The sequence below is a fragment of the Oryzias latipes genome, chromosome 6 (genome assembly GCF_053564925.1).
Source record: "Oryzias latipes strain Hd-rR chromosome 6, Olatipes_Hd-rR_3.1".
In the NCBI taxonomy this organism is placed as follows: domain Eukaryota; kingdom Metazoa; phylum Chordata; class Actinopteri; order Beloniformes; family Adrianichthyidae; genus Oryzias; species Oryzias latipes.
Genome location: NC_136242.1, coordinates 11,072,081 through 11,092,267, shown reverse-complemented (window position 1 = coordinate 11,092,267; position 20,187 = coordinate 11,072,081). Strand labels below are relative to the sequence as shown.

The 20,187-nt window shown below is 41.9% G+C and overlaps 1 protein-coding gene across 1 annotated transcript; it reads left to right on the top strand.

Moving 5' to 3' along the window:
* Positions 1-1,605: 1,605 nt before the first annotated feature.
* Positions 1,606-19,558, top strand: LOC101163906 (dispanin subfamily A member 2b). Its single transcript, XM_023955622.2, has 2 exons — positions 1,606-2,019; positions 19,445-19,558. Exons 1-2 carry the CDS (start codon positions 1,795-1,797, stop codon positions 19,556-19,558), a joined length of 339 nt encoding a protein of 112 aa, XP_023811390.1. The 5' UTR covers positions 1,606-1,794.
* Positions 19,559-20,187: the final 629 nt, after the last annotated feature.

Sequence of the window (20,187 nt, the reverse complement as noted above, 5' to 3'; positions counted from 1 at the left end):
TGCCTTCTCTAAAGGATTATTTTCGACCAGCTCAAATGAAAACGGTGTTTAACTAGTGTGATGTGAACTGTAACGCTAGATGGAAAGACATGGAGGAAAATTTGATCACTATTCCCATACAAGCAGTTCTGGAGGACTCATATATCCAAAAACATATTGACAATATTTGCAATCCGTGGGTTAAGTGTACACTCTCTATATGGAAAAACGTAGTTAAAGAATTAAAACTAGAAAACGACCTCTCAATATTCAAATGGTATGCCTATGATTCTAATTTTGCCCCGAACAAATTGGATTCACGTTTTAAATATTGGTCCAGCAAAGGGCTATCAACATTTGGAAGCTTGATTAAGGATGGCAAGGTAATCAGTTTTGAAACGTTGAAAGAAAAATACAGTTTGGAAAAGCAGGACTTTTATAGATACCTACAAATAAGGCATTATATAAACACAAAGATTGGAGTAAAGGTTGAAACTAAAGGAGATCTGGTTGACATAATTACAAAGGCATATAAAGGTGATGTTATTAGAAAACATATTTTTGCTCTGTATGCGTTTTTGATAAGCAAGAATCCTCACTCGACTGAATATGTGAAGACATTGTGGGAGAAAGAGGCCGGAGTGAACATAACACGGGACGAATGGACATCAATATGGAAACAACAATGGAAATGTACCGCTTCACAAAGATGGAGAGAATATGGATGGAAAAGTCTGATCAGATTCTTTATCACACCACTTCAGAAGACTCATTATGATGGAAACCCTCCGTTATGTTGGAGAAAATGGGGAAACCAAAGAGCAAATCATGTTCACATCATGTGGGACTGCCCTCTCATCAAACCATATTGGATTGAGGTTCATAAAACACTGCAAAAGATTTTCAAATGTACATTTCCTTTTGAAATTAAAACTGTTTATTTTGGATGTATGCCACAGGAATGGTCTAAACAAGATAAATGCTTGATGGGAGCCCTGTTGGTTGCAAGCAAAAAGTGCTTGACTAAAAATTGGCTCTCCCATTATGTACCAACTTTAACGATATGGTGGGAATTAACATTAGAAATATATAAAATGGAAGAACTAACGGCACATTTGAACAACAGAGAAAACTGGTTTATGTTATGCTGGAAAAAGTGGGTCCAATATACCAATTCAAATATGTCACATATTATTTCAAAAATACAAACAAATGGATAATTACTAGTCACTCCCTATAGTTCAATGTTCTTATATTTTGTTTAAAATTTTTTTTAAAAAAAACACTTATCTATGTTTGTGTATTAAGAACTTCTATGCAAATTCAAATTATAATGTTTATTGTACTGTTTTGTACTGTAAAACTGAAAACATAAATAAATAATTACAAAAAAAAAAAAAGAATTAAGCTTTAAAATCTTAAAATTAAATATCTTTCAAACGTTTGTTCACAGATTTTCTGCTTATTTGTTCTTTGTTTTGAAATAAACCATAGAAATGAAAAAAAAAAAAAAAAGAATTCAAACCATCCTGCAATTTAGCAAATAGTATCTTCAGTGGCCACTTTCAGCAAAAATGATTCACATTTATTATAGCTAATGCAATTTTTCTAGTTTAAATGTTTTATAGTTTCCAAGTAAGCTGCAAAATGTTGATCGTTCATAAACCAATCAGGTTTTGTTTTTATAATATCTGCTTTTGCAATACATGAACCTCGTATGTCAAGAAGACGTCAGACGGAGGAAGTCAAACCTCAAAGGCTGCCACGGAGTTCTGGAGCACGCACACACTTGGAACTGCTGCCAAGTCAAGAGCGATGAATCCTGTTCCACCATATGCACCTCTTGCCGAGGATGTTCCTTTGCAGGAGCCTCCTGATCACATGTACCTCGGACCTCGTGCCAACACAGCTGCAGGGGGTCACAACACCATTGTCCTCCAAGCTGAGCCCCCAAAGGACCACATCATCTGGTCCCTCTGCTGCTTTTTGTACTCCAACCCACTGTGCCTGGGACTGGCAGCTCTCATCTTCTCCATCAAGGTGAGTTCATGTTAATGTTTCTAAATTTTTTTCCTTAGAAACCTATTTTTCATGTTCTTTGAATGTTTGTTACAACATATAATGACAGGATTTCATTTTGGGTCACACAATTAAAATCCATTTCCTTGTAGATTTTCTTTGACTCTGTAAATGTGATTGTGGGGAATATTCATGTCTGGAGGTTTTTTTCTGGATGCTGCTGACACGTTTCTATTATTTTCTTGTTTTTTTAGTCCAGAGACCGGAAGGTAGTCGGAGACCTCGAAGGCGCCCGTCACTACGGCAACACTGCTCGCTGTCTCAACATTGCAGCAACCATCATAGTGTGCCTCACAGTTATCATTGCCATTATTGTCGTTGCTGTTATTATAAGTCAAATATCAAATAGATACACTTATGGAACGTATGGTTCAAAAAGTTATGGGAAATGAATGTTGTCTTTAACTATATCTTGAAATTTGCTCTGAAATTAAAGATTCCTGTTTCACTGATTGTTGATTCGACTGCTTCACTCCCATTTTTTAAAAGATTAAATAAAGAAATGTACTATCAAACCTGTTTTACTCTCATAATCTCAAACTAATACTTTTTGTTCCTATTTGCTAGATTTTGTTCTTGCTATACTTTTTTGCTGCTGAATCACTTAAGTTTCACTTCAGCAGAAACACAAAACCTGTGATGTGACTGAATGATTGCAGAACACGTTTCTAACGGCAAATACAAGATTTAATGAAGGCATGTCTTGACTGGCAGAGACACGTTTTTCTTATAAAAACTTATTTTACTTTCACTTCTTCTAAAATGAATCTAAGGTTGGTAGAAGGTCGAAGTGGGTGTGGGGGGGATTTTACCTTAAGAAAAAGGATTCTTCTGAAGACTGTGATCTGAAGAAAAAGCAGTTAATAAAGTGATAGGAGGGTGAGAGGGTTTAGTAAGAATCAAATTTGACATGTTACCACTTTATTCATGTGTGTTGGAATAAGAATAAAGACGAAATAAAACAAGGCTATTTGGATGTTCAGAAAGATTCATTTTGGAGGGGTGAGGTGATTTTTGATGTATTTGTATCACGTAGACAACACGGACCAGAACCCACACCACAGGGACACGGACGCCCCCAGCTCAGGTGTGATGTGATTCCCGGCTTCTGGCGCTAAGAGAACATATGCTGCTTGCTTGATGCCCAAGCACCTCCCCTACATGTCTAAGGTGCAAATAAAACCAAGAGAGAGGGGGCCCATTCCTTACGGCAAACCTGGGAGGGGGACCACTGCCAAGTAGCTCTTCCCCCCAAGGTGCATCGCAGGCTAAACCCCCCGCACCCTCACCCTAATATGAGATTATATGAGGAAGGGGGTAAGTCAGGGACTGCTGGTAGACTGTCCCCTGGTGGTCAAACAGCTGTCCCACAGTCCCCCCAAGTATAGGGCCCAGGTCCCCTTAGCCCAGGGGTCCCATTCCCTGAGGCGCCGACACCCCAGGCCCCACACAACCCATCCCACGCAGAGAGAGAGGAACCAGACAGCGCCGCCTGCCCCCCCGGAGTAAGTCCAGGCCCCTGCCCCCAGGCGCTGCCCCCTGGGAGAGCTCTGGTCAGGCCTCGACGGGGCCGAGGCAGCCAACCAGCCGGGGCGACTGCCGATTGCCTCAGCGGAGACCACGACCCGCCAAACCTCCAAGGGCCCGTCCCGATAGTGCCCCCCCTCCCAGAAAGCCCCCCCACAGAACAGGGCCAACAACCCCCCCCCCCAGACCCTGCATCCCTGGCGGATGAAGGACGTGAAGACCTTTCAAACCAAGTCCTCTGTATCCTGCAGTCTGATTGGTTAACTCCCCCTACTCTAACCCTCCCTCCCCCCCAGTTCCATTTTCAGACACAGATCAGTTTTGACAAAAGTTTCTCGCAAGGAATGTGTCGGAATTTAGAGTGCAGTTGTAGCGCACTTGTGAATTGCGCCAGCAGATTCACGCAAAAGCCCATTTGAGCAGTTGTAATCACAGATTTGAAGTTGTAACTCTAAAAGAACACATGCAAATGGAAGTTTGTCAGTTCAGAACAGAAGATTTTTACACACAGATGTAGATTTTTGGAGTGCAAGTTCTCACAATTGTATATTACAAGTTCTCCCATCAAATCTACAAGTGCGTTCTTTTTGGAGCATATTTGCCTTCATACTCAAACCCAGGGGTGGGCAATTATTTTAACTCGCGGCCACATTGGGTTCTAAAATTTGATAGAAGGGCCGGACCACGAGCAGATGCGTGGAGTGAGAATGATATAACATGGAATGTAGATGAAAACATTTGGATTGAAAATTATATTCTAAAACATAATATTCTAGAGTTTTTAGTTTAAAACTTTTGTTCCCATTTTTGACATTTTTTTTATTATGATGCCCTTTTGTACCTTCAAGGAGTTGTAAAGTGCTATATGTTTAAAGTTTAATTCATTCATGATCCTTTTAATGAAATAAATAACATTATTTATGAAATAAAACAATGACCGAATAACACTCAATGATTTTCAAAGACAAAAATTCAGGAAAACTATACTGATACATTTAAAAAAATAAACAATAAATAGTCGATCCTCTCCTATTATAATCCCAATAAAAGACTTTCAGAGCGCTGCAGCTCCTCACGTCTCAGTTTGCTCAGCTGAGCTGAGTTCTGCACGTGTGTTTCTCATCCATTAATAATTATGATATAATATCATAATTATATAATTATGATATACACAACACAAATACATGATTCAAGAAATTATGGAAGTTGAGAGCTGTCATCTGCTGTGATTTGAATTTTGCTCTGAAAGTAGAGATGCTGTTTTGAGATTTGACTGTTTCTCTTCCATCTTTGAAAAGGTCAAATGCTTTTTTAAGACAAAACTAAAACTGTATTTAACTCAAAATTAAAGACTATAAAGCAAAGTCATGTGTGCTGTTTTAATAATTATTTAAATCTGGATGTTTTTTAAAAAAAAAAGCTTAAATAATTGACAATCTAACAATCCCACTTCAGCAGAAACGCAAAACCTGCAATTGTGTCTGAATGATTGCAGAACATGTTTCTTACGGCAAGGACAAGATTTTGTCAAGGCCTGCCTTGAGCAGCAGAGACACGTTTTCTTTGTATACATTTAATCGACTTTCAGTTCATCTAAAATCTCAAACCGAATTTTTCCATCCACACCTTTGGTAAAATGTGTTGGTGGGGGCTAGGGGGATTTTGCCTGAAGAAAAATGATTCTGCAAGTCTGATCACAGAACTTTCTTCTGAAGACTGATCTAAAAAAAAGAGTTAAGAATAGAATAGAAGGATGTTAAGATGGTTTAGAGAAAATGAAGAAAATTAAGACTTTTACCACTTTATTCAAGTGTGTTAGAGTTAGAATGAAGAAGAAATAAAAGAAAACTGGATGTTCAGAAAGATACATTATAAGATTGATAAAAAAGACAAAAGAACTACTGACCGAAAAGAATGAAGTGTTTTTGCAAACAAGGAGGCAGATATACAGCTTTAGTAATAGAAACAATTTCCATGAATTAGCTTCTGTCTGATTTCAGATTTTTTTTTATTCTGATGACAAATGCACTTTTTTAGTGTGACCTCTTGTGTCATAATTCTTTTAATTTGAACCTAAATCATAATTATCAAAATTAAATTTTAAAAAGTGTTTGTTTTTTGTTGCCAAGCATTAACACCCCTCATCTTTTTGTGTATTAATGTTATGTAAAACAGCATTTTGTTGCTGAAAAATTCAAACAAAAACTGGTTCACTTAATTCTTTGATTTCTATGTTCATCTACAAGTAAAAAAGCTTATTAAAATGGGTTAAAGCATGTCTTCCACTGATATGCATGTTTCCTGATGACATTAAATGATATTTCCTCATTTAATAAATGCAACCAGGGACTTGTCCTCAGTGGGTGAAATAACACAGGATGTTTTCTTTGTTATGTTTTAACTAAGTTGTTTAGATAAATGTGTTTCAGATTGACTCTGCAGTTTTGCTGCTTAATCTGTAAAGCAGCATTTACACCGAATACTTTTCGAGCATCCGGGGCGTCCAGTTTCACCCAGAAATGTGCTACTAAACATGCACGAGGTTGGAGCCGCTGGGGCATTCCTGTGGCGTGTTTTAGGCATGGCTTCGTGGCCTGGCAGTAGCACGATTTGAGCGGTGCAGTGCTGTTATGGCGGCAAGGCATGTCCAGAGTAAAAAATTGTTAACTTCGGCGAGGTCACCATGTTGCATCAACCAATCAGGAACTCATCTTTGGACATGTGTACTGATTCAATATCGAGGATCAATCTGATGGTTCTAGTCCTGAGCTTCCATCCATCCATCCATTGTCTTCACCCTCTGTATCCCTTTTGGGGCCATGACGTTGCGGAGCCCGTCCTAGCTACTGTTGGGCATAGGCAGGCTACACCCTGGACAGGTTACCAGCCTGTTGCATGGCCCATGGGAGTGGATTCATCACGCCCACCACGCCGGCCACCGGGAGGCTAGCAGGTGGGCAGACAGGAGGCTGCAGGTAGGACAATCTCGGCATCCTGAACTTTTTGATATTTTTCTCATTTGCATCGAGACATTAAAAAAAAAGATTCTCTTATTTTGTTCTTATTTTTCCCTTCTTGGACAAATACGGGACAGCAAGTCTTCACACTAAGTCACAGAGGTACAAAAACACTGCAGCAGCCGTCCTTCAGATACGGCACCAGCTGTGGGAGTGAACCTCACCATACTGGGAAAGTCTGTGAATGATCCAGACATGGAGACATATTTACTGATGCTTTTGTAGAGCTCTTCAAAATAAGTAAACCTGATTTCTCAACATCCTCTGTGTCTTCCATGCATTGTAATGATATAAACACAGACACCGGTCCATGTAACGATCAGGCTAAAAACATCAGCTGGTAACTCTTCCCACACGTGTCTGGGGCATTCAGCTAATACATTTTTGGCGTGTGAGAGTTATGGAGGTGAGACAATTAGGACTGTGTACGGTACAGTATGTATGAATGTACACACACACTGGCCACGTCATGGTGCCACTTTCAATGAAAAGTCTATGTAAACGCCTCAAACCCCACGTTTCGAGCTTCCACTTTCAAAACCCTTGAATTCATGCATTACTACACACGTTTTTGAGTTAGTTCTGAAACTCTACGTCTACTGAAGATTCAACCAGCTGAACTTTAACTGCTGAACATTCCAGCCGAGCTGCAATCGTTTGCTACGTGGGATGTTGACCTACCTCATCTACAAATCTCCTTGGTTAACCTTCCCATCGCCTGCTCCTCGATGACCTTCTGAAGGTGCGTCCCTCTGAAACTGTCAAAGGTTACTTCTCTTATCATTGGTGTATATAAAATTGGTGTTAAGATTTCGTCCAGGTTCTATATTTCACTATCTTTCACTGTTGGAATTTGTGATTCTGGTGGTTTCTATGGTGCGATAAATCCACAATGGGTCTTTACCTTAACTATCTACTAAATTTCACTTTCTCAGATTTGTTCTTTAAAAGCACTGTTATTCCATTTATCTCAAGCATTTTGAAACTGATCAGTTTCTGTGTTATTTATATATTCTTTGCCGATACTAATACTGTCTTTGTCTTTATCTATGCATCGCATCCTGAGCCTGCGAACCCCTTCTCCCCGGTCAGCTTCTCCGTTTCCAGCGAATCATGTTACCCTTGCATTCCTTGATCTGCTGCTGCAACGATGACTGCTAGACGTACCTATTGCTGCACTGAAAGTGAAGGGGCGGTGGACCTCCTCTGCATTTCAATGACACTTCTGACTGACTCAATCAATCAATATGTCAACAGCAGAATGAATGTAAATTCTTTGATTATAGATGTTAAAAGAAAATTATTTGCCAGGTGGAAGCCTCAAAATTTAGGATGTTCTAAGTTGTTTTATAGTATGCGCTGGAGCTCGAATTTGGTTCTTAACCTCATTCATGTTTGTAGTATGCCAATGAAGCATAGTAATTGGCCGTTGAGCTCGTTCTTAATATTTAGATGGAACCTCAACTAAATGTTCCTTGAGCGCGTATAACTGGTATGCCAAATGCAGAAAATTATGGGTCATTAAGCTCGTTCGTAGTACTGTCGTTAGAAGCTTCGAAATAATGGATGTTACTTAAGCTCGTATAAATAGTTTGCTAAAATGGAAGAAGTTAATGGCCATCAAGCTCGTTCTTAGTTTACGGAAGCTTGAATAATGGATGTTACTTAAGCATGTCATAGTGCGCCATTGGAAGCATTGGATTGGAAGTTAAGTTAGTGTCTCATACAGGTTGTTCTTGGCAGTTTAAATTATAGTTCTGTACAGCGTTTTGCGGACGTGGGCTATATGTTCTAAGATCAGGTATGAGTAATTCTTATGTTGGCTCCCCTTTATTCTTTCCCTCTCTCTTTCAGATAGTATGTTCCCCTGGTGGTTTCCACGAACGGGAGCGGCCCTACGGTCAATGGTGCCGGGTAACACATAGCAGATCCACTAGATAGCATGTTCCCTTCGTGGCGCTGTACTCGAACGGGGGCGGCCCAACGGTCAATGGTGCCGGGTCACACATAGCAGATCCACTAGATAGCATGTTCCCTTCGTGGCGCTGTACTCGAACGGGGCGGCCCAACGGTCAATGGTACCGGGTCACACATAGCAGATCCACTAGAAAGCATGTTCCTTCGTGGCGCTGTACCCGAATGGGGGCGGCCCAACGGTCAATGGTGCCGGGTCACACATAGCAGATCCACTAGATAGCATGTTCCTTCGTGGCGCTGTACTCGAACGGGGGCGGCCCAACGGTCAATGGTGCCGGGTCACACATAGCAGATCCACTAGTAAGCATGTTCCCTTCGTGGCGCTGTACTCGAACGGGGCGGCCCAACGGTCAATGGTACCGGGTCACACATAGCAGATCCACTAGATAGCATGTTCCTTCGTGGCGCTGTACCCGAACGGGGGCGGCCCAATGGTCAATGGTGCCGGGTCACACATAGCAGATCCACTAGATAGCATGTTCCCTTCGTGGCACTTTACTCGAACGGGGCGGGCCAACGGTCAATGGTACCGGGTCACACATAGCAGATCCACTAGATAGCATGTTCCCTTCGTGGCGCTGTACCCGAACGGGGGCGGACCAACTGTCAATGGTGCCGGGTCACACATAGCAGATCCACTAGATAGCATGTCCCCTTCGTGGCACTTTACGTAAAAGGGGGCGACCCAACGGTCAATGGTGCCGGGTCACACATAGCAGATCCACTAGATAGCATGTTCCCTTCGTGGCGCTGTACTCGAACGGGGGTGGCCCAACGGTCAATGGTGCCGGGTCACACATAGCAGATCCACTAGATAACATGTTTCCTTCGTGGCGCTGTACTCGAACGGGGGCGGCCCAACGGTCAATGGTGCCGGGTCACACTTAGCAGATCCACTAGATAGCATGTTCCCTTCGTGGCGCTGTACTCGAACGGGGGCGGCCCAACGGTCAATGGTGCCGGGTCACACATAGCAGTCATACTGGGAAATGAAATGAAATGAAAATGGAATGCCACCGAAAACACACCTCATCTTATTACACACTGATTATACATTCACATTTTTCTTCTTCTGAATGATCTTGGTGTTGGGGGTTTTTGTTACCCGAAAGTTTTATGAAATTATCTCATGGAATTGAACGGAGCCTTATGCAAACGAAAGAGATGTGAATGCCAACTTAAAGAATGTGAAAATTAAGTACCGTAATTTCCGGACTATAAGCCGCTACTTTTTTTCTGCGCTTGCAGCCCTGCGGCTTATTCAGTGACGCGGCTAATTTATGGATTCAATTGACGGCCGCCATGAACGTACTTGCGGACTCAGAGCATTGGTTGAATACTCTATCCAACTCCAAGCAACAAAGCATTTATTTTTCAACACACCTCTAAGCAGCCAAACAGCATGGACTTGACTTCAGGTCTTAGACACTTCAGTCATGGTTCAACAAAACGAAACACGCATGCTCGGCCGCATCCCAGAATCCTTTGGTGTCATTAGACCCAACATGCACGTGATCGCCACTACAATATGATGCAGCTTTCAAGTTAAAAGCAATCGTTAAAAGCAGCGTGAAAAAATCCACCATCACCAGGTTTGGAAAAGCCGCTCTGCTGCGCGACGGAGAGAACAGCTCATGCTCAGGAGTGAATTTACCTCAGAGTCACAGTGACACTAGTCCATGTATTAGCAGATCCGTAATATACGAGATGATCTTTTAAACGTACGTTTATTATTGCTATGTTATGGTTATTAGGAAGCGCCTGTTTGCTCATTTTATTTTTAATCTGTGTGGTCAGTGCTTTTTCTGCCAGAACGAAGCCGAAAGTATGGTTAGGTGAAGGCAAACCTGCACTAACAACATTTAGCCTGGATGAACATGAATCGATGCGGGAAAAGCTGCATTCTGCAGCTTGGCTGAACGTAAATATGTGGGAATAACATCAGCCTTTATTTTGTCGGGACACGACTGGAAACACAAATTTACATGATCGTTTGGACTGAGCGGAATTTTGCATTGAAATCTCACAGCTTCGTGTGAGCTGGAGACATGTTCTCCTGCTGCTCGTTCACATAGAGCTGCGGGGCCGATGGCAGTCTGATGGCTCCCACACGTAACAACTCATCCGCCCCTTATCCACAAAACGTTCAGTATTAAGTCCGATTGCTCTGCACAGACACGATTCGCTCCTTCCACCGGCGCAATGGGGACGAAGCGCTCCTCCTTGGAGCCGCCCTGGCAAGGGGTGTCGGAGAAGATAGGAAGGGGAGACAAAGAGCCCACTTGGCAAGCGCGGAGCGCAGAGGCGTCCGCGGAGCAACAGTGTTTGTTGTGGAAGGAAACTTCTGACGCACGCGCCGCGCGGAGGTCTTGGTCTTGGAACAGAACTCAGAAGGGAATGTTTAGTCTTCAGCAGTCGGAAAAAATACTGGGTGTGGCCTAAACCATTACAATGAATTTTTCATATATTTCTTATCTTAACTGTTTGATAATCAATTAAAAGGTTTACAATCTTTGAACAACTAAAGTACAAAAAATGGATCAATTAATATTGCCATTTACATGTTTTTCACATTTTTTTCTTTTTTTTCTTTAATTATTGTATAGCGCATTGTGTTCTGTATCCTAATTGGTTGTAGGTCGACAGTAGGGGTTGACATTTAGAAAACCATGTGCCTCAGTTTTGAGGGGCTGATCTGGTTTCTTCTGTATTGATCTGATTTGTTTTGGAGAAGATTTTCTCAGGTGTCTGACAGCTTTGTTGTGGAGCCGGTTTTACATGAAGTTACTTTCCTGCAGACTCTACACTCTTTCTTTGTATTATCAATAAAAGTCAAATGGTTCCAGATTTTGATTTATTTCCAGTGTCTAGTGTCATTTTCTCTACTTTACATTTTTGTGTTGATGTAGTTAGTATGTTGTTACACTTGGCACTCTCTCTATCTCCCTTGGTTCACGTGTTATTGGTGCAATCCTTATGTGTCCTCAGCACAAACACCATTGACTGTAAAAATAATGGACAGCTCAACCCCTCCCTCATTGTAGTCCCAAAGAAGAAGTACCATTGCTTCCTGATACTGCTTCCTGTTTCATGTTGAAACCAGTCTACAGTTATTGGTCTGAGTCGCTCTGAGTCATTGCATCAATCACAATTGCGACAATAATTGCCATTTTTAACAATGATTTATATCATATTTTGCTGATCTGATTCATAGAGATATTTGTATTCATTTTGAATGATTCAATTCACTGACCTAAAATGGATCCAGGACATCTTTAGCCAAGACATCAACCAGTTTGACTCAGAAGGCAACATATATAGTGGCTGATCAGACCAACTAGACACACAAGGGGGAAGTTAAAAAGACTGAGACAAAATACAGCAAAGAAACTTAACTAATGTCCATCCTGTGGTAAATTAACATACACAGAGGAATGACAATAGTGTAGGTACAGGGAGGGGGGCCCTATTTTTATTTATTGATTTTGTGCTTGTTTATTTTAATTTTCTTGCTTGTTTTCATATTATTACATTTTTTATGTAAAGCACTTTGTGTTATACTGTTATATGAAAAGTGCTTTATAAATAAAGTTTGATTGATTGACTTCGTCGTCAAAAAAATCGGATATAGTCAGAAAATCGGATATCCTGCAGTGTAAATTCGCCCTAAAAGGACTCTGCTGACTGGCATGCATCCTTGTGTCAGGCCTGACTTAAGGTCCCAGCAGCAGATGACAGCAGCTGCTACAATGGTTCCCTCAGCACTGGTAACTCAAAGCATAACATTAAATTGAACCTAACTATAATAAAGTAAACTGAAATGTTTTAATTAATTTATGTTCAAACGTGTGTTTGTGTTATGTTGGGAAAAAAAAGAGGTCCAAAAGTATATGCAAAATATAAAGTGAACAGATTTACGTTTGTTATCCAAATAAACCCTTTGTTTTAGGAACCGCCTGCCTCCTGTCTCTGCATTTGGGTCCTTCACCAACCCCCCGACATAACAAATATGGCATAAAACTTATCTTGCATTTATTCCATTAGAACAGTTTTAATGCAAAAAATACCTTAAACGTGAAAGGGCTCGCTTTGGAGATTACACCTGTAACTTGGCCTTTTGGCATTATCCAATTGTCTCCATGGAGATAAGTTTTATGCCATACTGTAGAACATTCTTGACAGGATGTGTGCCTGGCACAGACTTTAAGATTTCATCCATATCTTTTAACAACTACTTGACAATTGTTGACAACTGTTAAATACATTTTTCAGTCAGACAACTCTTGCAGTAAGAAATATTTATTTGACATTTCCACATTCTTTAAGTTGGCATTCACATATTTTCGTTTGGCATAAGGCTCCGTTCAATTCCATGAGAAATTTCCATAACACTTTCGGGTAACAAAACCCCCCCTTTACGGAGCCCACAGGTGGAAGCCGGGGAGGAGGGTGGGGCGAAGAATGAGCGCTGAAGGTAAGAAAGAGAATGAACGACTGCGCACCTGTGCTTAAATAGGACGCTGAGCAGGTGAGTTAATTGACTGAACCGCCCTAGGGTATTTACCTGTAAAAACACTGCAGCGAGTATCTGCCCGAAATACGATAAATCGTCATTTCAGTCAGACAACTCTTGCAGTAAGAAATATTTATTTGACATTTCCACATTCTTTAAGTTGGCATTCACATATTTTCGTTTGGCATAAGGCTCCGTTCAATTCCATGAGATAATTTCCATAACACTTTCGGGTAACAAAACCCCCAACACTAAAATCATCCAGAAGAAGAAAAATGTGAATGTATATTCAGTATGGAATAAAATGGGGTGTGTTTTCGGCAGCATTCCATTTTCATTTCATTTCCCAGTATGACTGCTATGTGTGACCCGGCACCATTGACCGTTTGGGCCGCCCCCGTTCGAGTACAGCGCCACGAAGGGAACATGCTATCTAGTGGATCTGCTATGTGTAACCCGGCACCATTGACCGTTTGGGCCGCCCCCGTTCGAGTACAGCGCCACGAAGGGAACATGCCAACTAGTGGATCTGCTATGTGTGACCCGGCACCATTGACCGTTGGGCCGCCCCCGTTCGAGTACAGCGCCACGAAGGGAACATGCTATCTAGTGGATTTGCTATGTGTGACCCGGCACCATTGACCGTTGGGCCGCCCCCGTTCGAGTACAGCGCCACGAAGGGGACATGCTATCTAGTGGATCTGCCATGTGTGACCCGGCACCATTGACCGTTGGGCCGCTCCCATTCGAGTACAGCGCCACGAAGGGAGCATACTATCTAGTGGATCTGCTATGTGTGACCCGGCACCATTGACCGTTGGGCCGCTCCCGTTCGTGGAAACCACTAGGGGAACATACTATCTGAAAGAGAGAGGGAAGAAATAAAAGGGGAGCCAACATAAGCATTACTCATACCTGATCTTAGAACGTAAGCTCACTATAATTTAAACTGCCCAAAACAACCCGTATGAGACACTAACTTAACATCCAATCCAAAGCTTCCGATGGCGTATTATGACATGCTTAACAGCCATTATTCAAACTTCTATTAAACTAAGAACAAGCTTGATGGCCATAACTTCTTCCATTTTTGGCAACTATATATATACACGCGCTTAAGTAACATCCATTATTTCGAAGCTCCCAACGACAGTACCACGAACGAGCTTAATAGCCATAATTTTCTCCATTTGGCATACCAATTATAAGCGCTCAAGGAACATCCATTTAATTGAGGTTCCATCCATATATTAATAACGAGTTCAACGCCCATAATTACTATGCTTCATTGGCATACTATAAACAAATGAACTTAAGAATCAGATTCGAGCTCGCGCATACTATGATACAACTTAGAACATCCTAAATTTTGAGGCTTCCACCTGGCTATAATTTTCTTTTAACATCTATAATCGAATAATTTTGTCATGGTGCCTCTGTCAGACTCCTCCCCCTCTCCCCTCTGCTTGGCCTAATTCACCGCAGCTGCCGCCACTCTACTCATCAGCCTGCCAGATCTTCATAAGGAGCTCCAGGACCAGTATTCAACGCGAGTTCGTTGCCTCTAATGGTGCTTAGTCTGGCTTCTGTTCGTCTCATGTTAAGAATCCCTCGTCTTCGTCTCACGAACCTCTTGTCCTGTTCCAGGAATACCTACTCCCACGAGTGGACGGCAAAGCTGATTCGCCGAGCAGAAACCCTCCTGAAACTCACCTTCTCAGTGGAGCCTTTGGTCGAACATCAAGCCACGTCTCACGCCACGGTCCGGCGGTACCTCCTGTCCTCGTCTGGTGTTCAGATCCCCGGACTCCCTCCAGCCACGTCGCCTCCCTGCCATACCAAGATTACATCACCAGCTGAATCAATAAACCCACTTCTTGCCATAACTCACCTCCTGTCATCATTCCGGGTTCCAGCATCTGGGTCTGCCTAGCCAGTCATGACAAATTTACATTCATTCTGCGGTTGACATTGATTAATTAATTCAGTCAGAAGTGTCATTGGAACGCAGAGGAGGTCCACCGCTCCGTCACTTTCAGTGCAGCAATAGGTACGTCGAGCAGTCATCGTTGCAGCACCAGATCAAGGAATGCATGGGTGACATCATTTCCTGGAAACGGAGAAGCTGATCGGGGCGTAGGGGTTCGCAGGCTCAGGATGCGATGCATAGATAAAAACAAAGCAGTATTAGTCTCGACAAGAATATATAAATAACCCAGAAACTGATCAGTTTCAAAATGGTTGAGATAAATTAAATAAGTGCTTTTAAAGAACAAATCTGAGAAGTGAAATTTAGTAGAGAGTTAAGGTAAAGACCCATTGTGGATTTTTCCCTAGAAACCACCATAATTACAAATTCCGACAGTGAAATGATAGTGAAATATATAACCTGCACGAAATCTTAACACCAATTTTTTATATAATCAAATGATAAGAAAAGTACTTTGACAGTTTCAGAGGGACGCACCTTCAGGAGGCCATCGAGGAGTAGGTGATGGGAAGAGTAGCCAAGGAGATTTGTAGATGAGGAAGGTCAACATCCCACGTAGCAAAGGATTACAACTCAGCTGGATTTTATATTAGTGGTTCTCAAATTGGTGGACAACAAAGTACAGACTACTAAAATTTTAATTAGCCAAGGGCGTCTGAATACTGCAAAAGAGAACTTGAGAGCCATGAGGGATCATAGGTTTTGATAGTATTTTTGCTAGACTGAACCTTAAGCATTTAGAGGCGGAGTAAAACAAGACTCTAAATGGGGATGCATCTAGCAGAGTGTCATCTGCTTAAGCAAGGCAGACAGAAGACTGACTTGTGGACACAAGATTTAACACTTGAACTAATCTTGAGAGCGCATGTGATATATTTCCTACGTTCAGGGTAGAAGTTGCTCAAGGTGTTATTTAAACATTAACCAAGTCAACCGATGACACAATACTATCATTCAATATTGAAACAGCCTTAATATAATCTCCAAGGATTAAATAACCGGACGACCCCTTAAAATCATTAGAGCTGTGGATTCTGGCGGCCGGACAAACACAAACCACTCTTCTTAAATGCTTTTCCCCCAAACCAGTAGGCGCAGACTCAGAAGAACAAGTGGAGGGAGCCTGAAGACACGTCAGTCATGATAACAAAACCACTCCAGGCATAGAGAGGGAAAGATCAAACGCAAAACACGAAAATCCAGAACAGGAACACGTGGCCCAGGATCGAACTACCCAGAACAAGAACACAAGATGAACGGATGACCATAGGACCAAAGCTACAGCAAATGTCAGGTGGCCCAATCATTGACAAATCATATTAAACCAAAATTTGAATAAACGACATGCTGCACAAAAGCTAGAGATGACATAATGGGGAGAGACAAGCATCGATGAACCACCCAAATCCATAGAAGAAAAATAAATCCGGACGGGTGGAGGACCATACATTATAGATAACGTGGAAACCCAGATTTGAAAATAAAGTTTTTCCACAGAGATTCAAAAGACCAGGGATACAGAGGAAAGTTGGCCACCAAGAAATCATCAATAACATGCAAAAATGAAGGCCACCCATCGCCTACAAATATCCAGTACAGGGCGATAATAAAGTCGATTTTATGAGGACTGCCACGACAGCGGAAAGGTAAACCGACAAACACCTCGAGCGCCAACTGAAGGCCAAGAGACGCCACTGAGAGGCATAGAGGCAGAACAGTGAGACCATCAGTGAGAGTCATCCTCAGCCTTATATCGCGTTCGGAGGAAATTCGTGGAGACAGCATGGGGAAAATATGAAGAAAATATACACCAATCCTGAAGGCGCATGGGGAACCAGGCCACTGATGCCCAGAAGACTGCGAGGCGCTAGCAGGTCCAGATCAAGTCACGTCAACCTGAACACTTCCTAGGTGCCACCCTCAGTGGCGGCTTTGAAAACGATGCCCCGGAAGAATCCATCACATAGCCCCCACAAACCTCCAACCAAACTAGAGAGAGAATAACAAATTAACTGTCCAGCCGAGAAAACAAGGCCGCGACGAGACTAACACACTCACTAATGCGGCCGACGCAAGTCCCTGAAGCCAGGGCAGGACCCACTGGGGTACACAGAGCGGGGAAAAACAGGCGGAGCAGAACCAGATGCAGAATGTGCGGGGGGCAACGAATGACAATCGCTGAGTGAATAAAATGAGCCATAGACGCTGCATAAGAGAGACCAATCATAGGGGAAAATGTCCACAGAGCAGAGACGGGTCCAAGAGAGACTGATTCACATTCTAACTAATCAGCAGCTACAACAACGAAGAAAATACACAGAAGAACCGCCATAATAATAAAGCCAGCATCAAATTAAAGATAATCAAGATTCACACTCAGCTCCCAAAGAACAAAACAGCAACAGAAAACAAATGCTAAAAGCCACGATAAATTCAGCCAGCATGAGAAACCTGTCCAAACGAGGACTGCCAGCCTTCACAACCACAGAAAGGACCTCACAACCCCTGAAAAAACAACCGGATGACGCAGAACTACGCAGCAGAAAAGGAATCAGAAGTGCAACATGAAGGACCCGGAGACAAAACTACAATTCCCTGGGTCCTTAGGGGCGTGACGTCACCGAAGTAAACAGGAAGCAAAACGCAGCCTTAGAAAACTACACGGGAAAAGGACTGCATGCCGCTCACCGCAGAAAGTCGGCTGACCACGGCAGATGAGAAGACCCAGACTGCTCCTGATCGGGGGCCACGGACATCCTAAACATCGCGGAAAGCACACCCCCCCGCAGATGCACGCGACCGCGGCGAAACGAACGCGCTGTGCGCCGTCAGCCGCCCGCCGATCACCGCAAAACAGGAGAGCAGACGCGACGAAACGAAAACCCCACATCATAAAAAATGGGGATCATCCATCCGAAGAACGGTGGGAACACAGCAAGACGCCGAAAGAGACGGAGACCCGCGGGCACTGAGACCGGCAAAGAATGAGCGCTGAAGGTAAGAGAGAGAATGAACGACTGCGCACCTGGGCTTAAATAGGACGCTGAGCAGGTGAGTTAATTGACTGAACCGCCCTAGGGTATTTACCTGTAAAAACACTGCAGCGAGTATCTGCCCGAAATACGATAAATCGTCATTTCAAGTTATATTTTGGTCTATTGTCTTTTCTCAAGTTGTTTTTAACATTTACCACAATAACTTATTATTAAAACATAAAAATACAGCATATTATGAAAAGATTATATGTATAACATACAGAACGTCCCCATTTTAGATAAAAATGTTTACTGTTGTTTTAAAGGTTAAAATTAACTTGTTTCCCCATTAATTGTATCATTTTACATGTAAAAAATACAGGAAATAGTCAATTTTGCATATCATTTGTATAAAAAACAGGGTTAGTTTATAGACTTGACTAGTTTATAATGTGATTCAGCTTTGATTTCATTTACTTTAAATTAATTTACATAATGTGTCAGTAAAGTTATCTACTGTGCTGCTGTATTTTTTAAAGGAATTCCCTGATAACCACAGCTGCAAGGGTTTTCCTGTAAAAACAACAGATTTTTTCTTACAGTGCAGCACATTACAAGCACCTGTTAAGAATTAAAGATTTTCAACAAACCTTTAAGCAATTTGTTTAAACTGCTTCAGCAGTCTAACATAGTTTCTTATTAAGAATTCAAAACATCCTGCATTATTGTAGGTAATGCAGTTTTTCTAGTTTAAATGTTTTACAGTTTACAAGTAAGCTGCAAAATGTTGATCTTTAATAAACCAATCAGGTTTTTTTGGGGCTTTTGCAATGCATAAACATCAGACGTCAGGAGGAAGTCGAACCTCAAAGGCTGCCATGGAGTCCTGGAGCTCACACATACTTGGAACTGCTGCCAAGCTAAGAGCAATGATTATTTACCCAAATGGACCTCTCTCTGCCGAGGCTGTTCGGTTGCATGAGCCTCCTGATCACATGTCTCTCAGACCTCATGCCACCACAGCTGCAGGGGGTCACAACACCATTGTCCTCCAAGCTGAGCCCCCAAAGGACCACATCATCTGGTCCCTCTGCAGCTTTTTTTACTTCAACCCAATGTGCCTGGGACTGGCAGCTCTCATCTTCTCCATCAAGGTGAGTTCATGTTAACGTTTCTAATATTTTCCTCAGAGACTTATTTTTCATGTTCTTTGTATGTTTGTTACAGCATATAATGACAGGATTTCATTTTGGGTCACACAATTTAAATCAATTTCCTTGTAGATTTTTTTTTGGACTCTGTAAATGTGATTGTGGGGAATATTAATGTCTGGAGGTTTTTTTCTGGATGCTGCTGACACGTTTCTATTATTTTCTTGTCTTTTTAGTCCAGAGACCGGAAGGTAGTTGGAGACCTGGAAGGCGCCCGTCACTACGGCGCCACTGCTCGCTATCTCAACATTGCAGCAACCATCATAGTGTGCCTCAGAATTTTGCTCTGAAATTAGAGATGCTGTTTTGAGATTTGACTGTTTCACTCCCATTTCTGAAATAATCAAATACAGAAATTTGATTTCAAACCTTTTTTACTCTCATGCTTTCAAACTAATACTTTTTATTGTGTTTTGCTAGATCGATTTTTAATCCTGACAAAATGCTTTCAAGCTCATGCAATAAGATTTATAACCAAACACTCTAACAGTTTGCTTTTTTAAGACAAAACTGAAACTGTATTTTAACTCAAAATTCAAAACTATGAAACAAAGTCATGTGTGCTGTTTTAATAAATATGTAAATCTAGTTTATATATATATTTTTTTTTAAAAGCTTAAAGAACTGACAATCTAAGAATCCCACTTGAGCAGAAATACAAAACCTGCAATTGTGTCTGAATGATTGCAGAACATGTTTCTTTAGGCAAGGACAAGATTTTGTCAAGGCCTGCCTTGAGTAGCAGAGACACGTTTTCTTTGTATAAATTTAATCGACTTTCAGTTCATCTAAATCTCAAACCACATTTTTCCATCCACACCTTTGGTAAAATGTGTTGGTGGGGCTAGGGGGATTTTGCCTGAAGGAAAATGATTCTGCAAGTCTGATCACAAAACTTTCTTCTGAAGACTGATCTAAA

Coding starts and splice junctions, on each gene's coding strand:
- LOC101163906 (XM_023955622.2), top strand. CDS start 1,795: ATGAATCCTGTTCCACCATATGCACCTCTTGCCGAGGATGTTCCTTTG. Junction 2,020..19,444: donor CTCTCATCTTCTCCATCAAG/GTGAGTTCATGT, acceptor TTGTCTTTTTAG/TCCAGAGACCGGAAGGTAGT.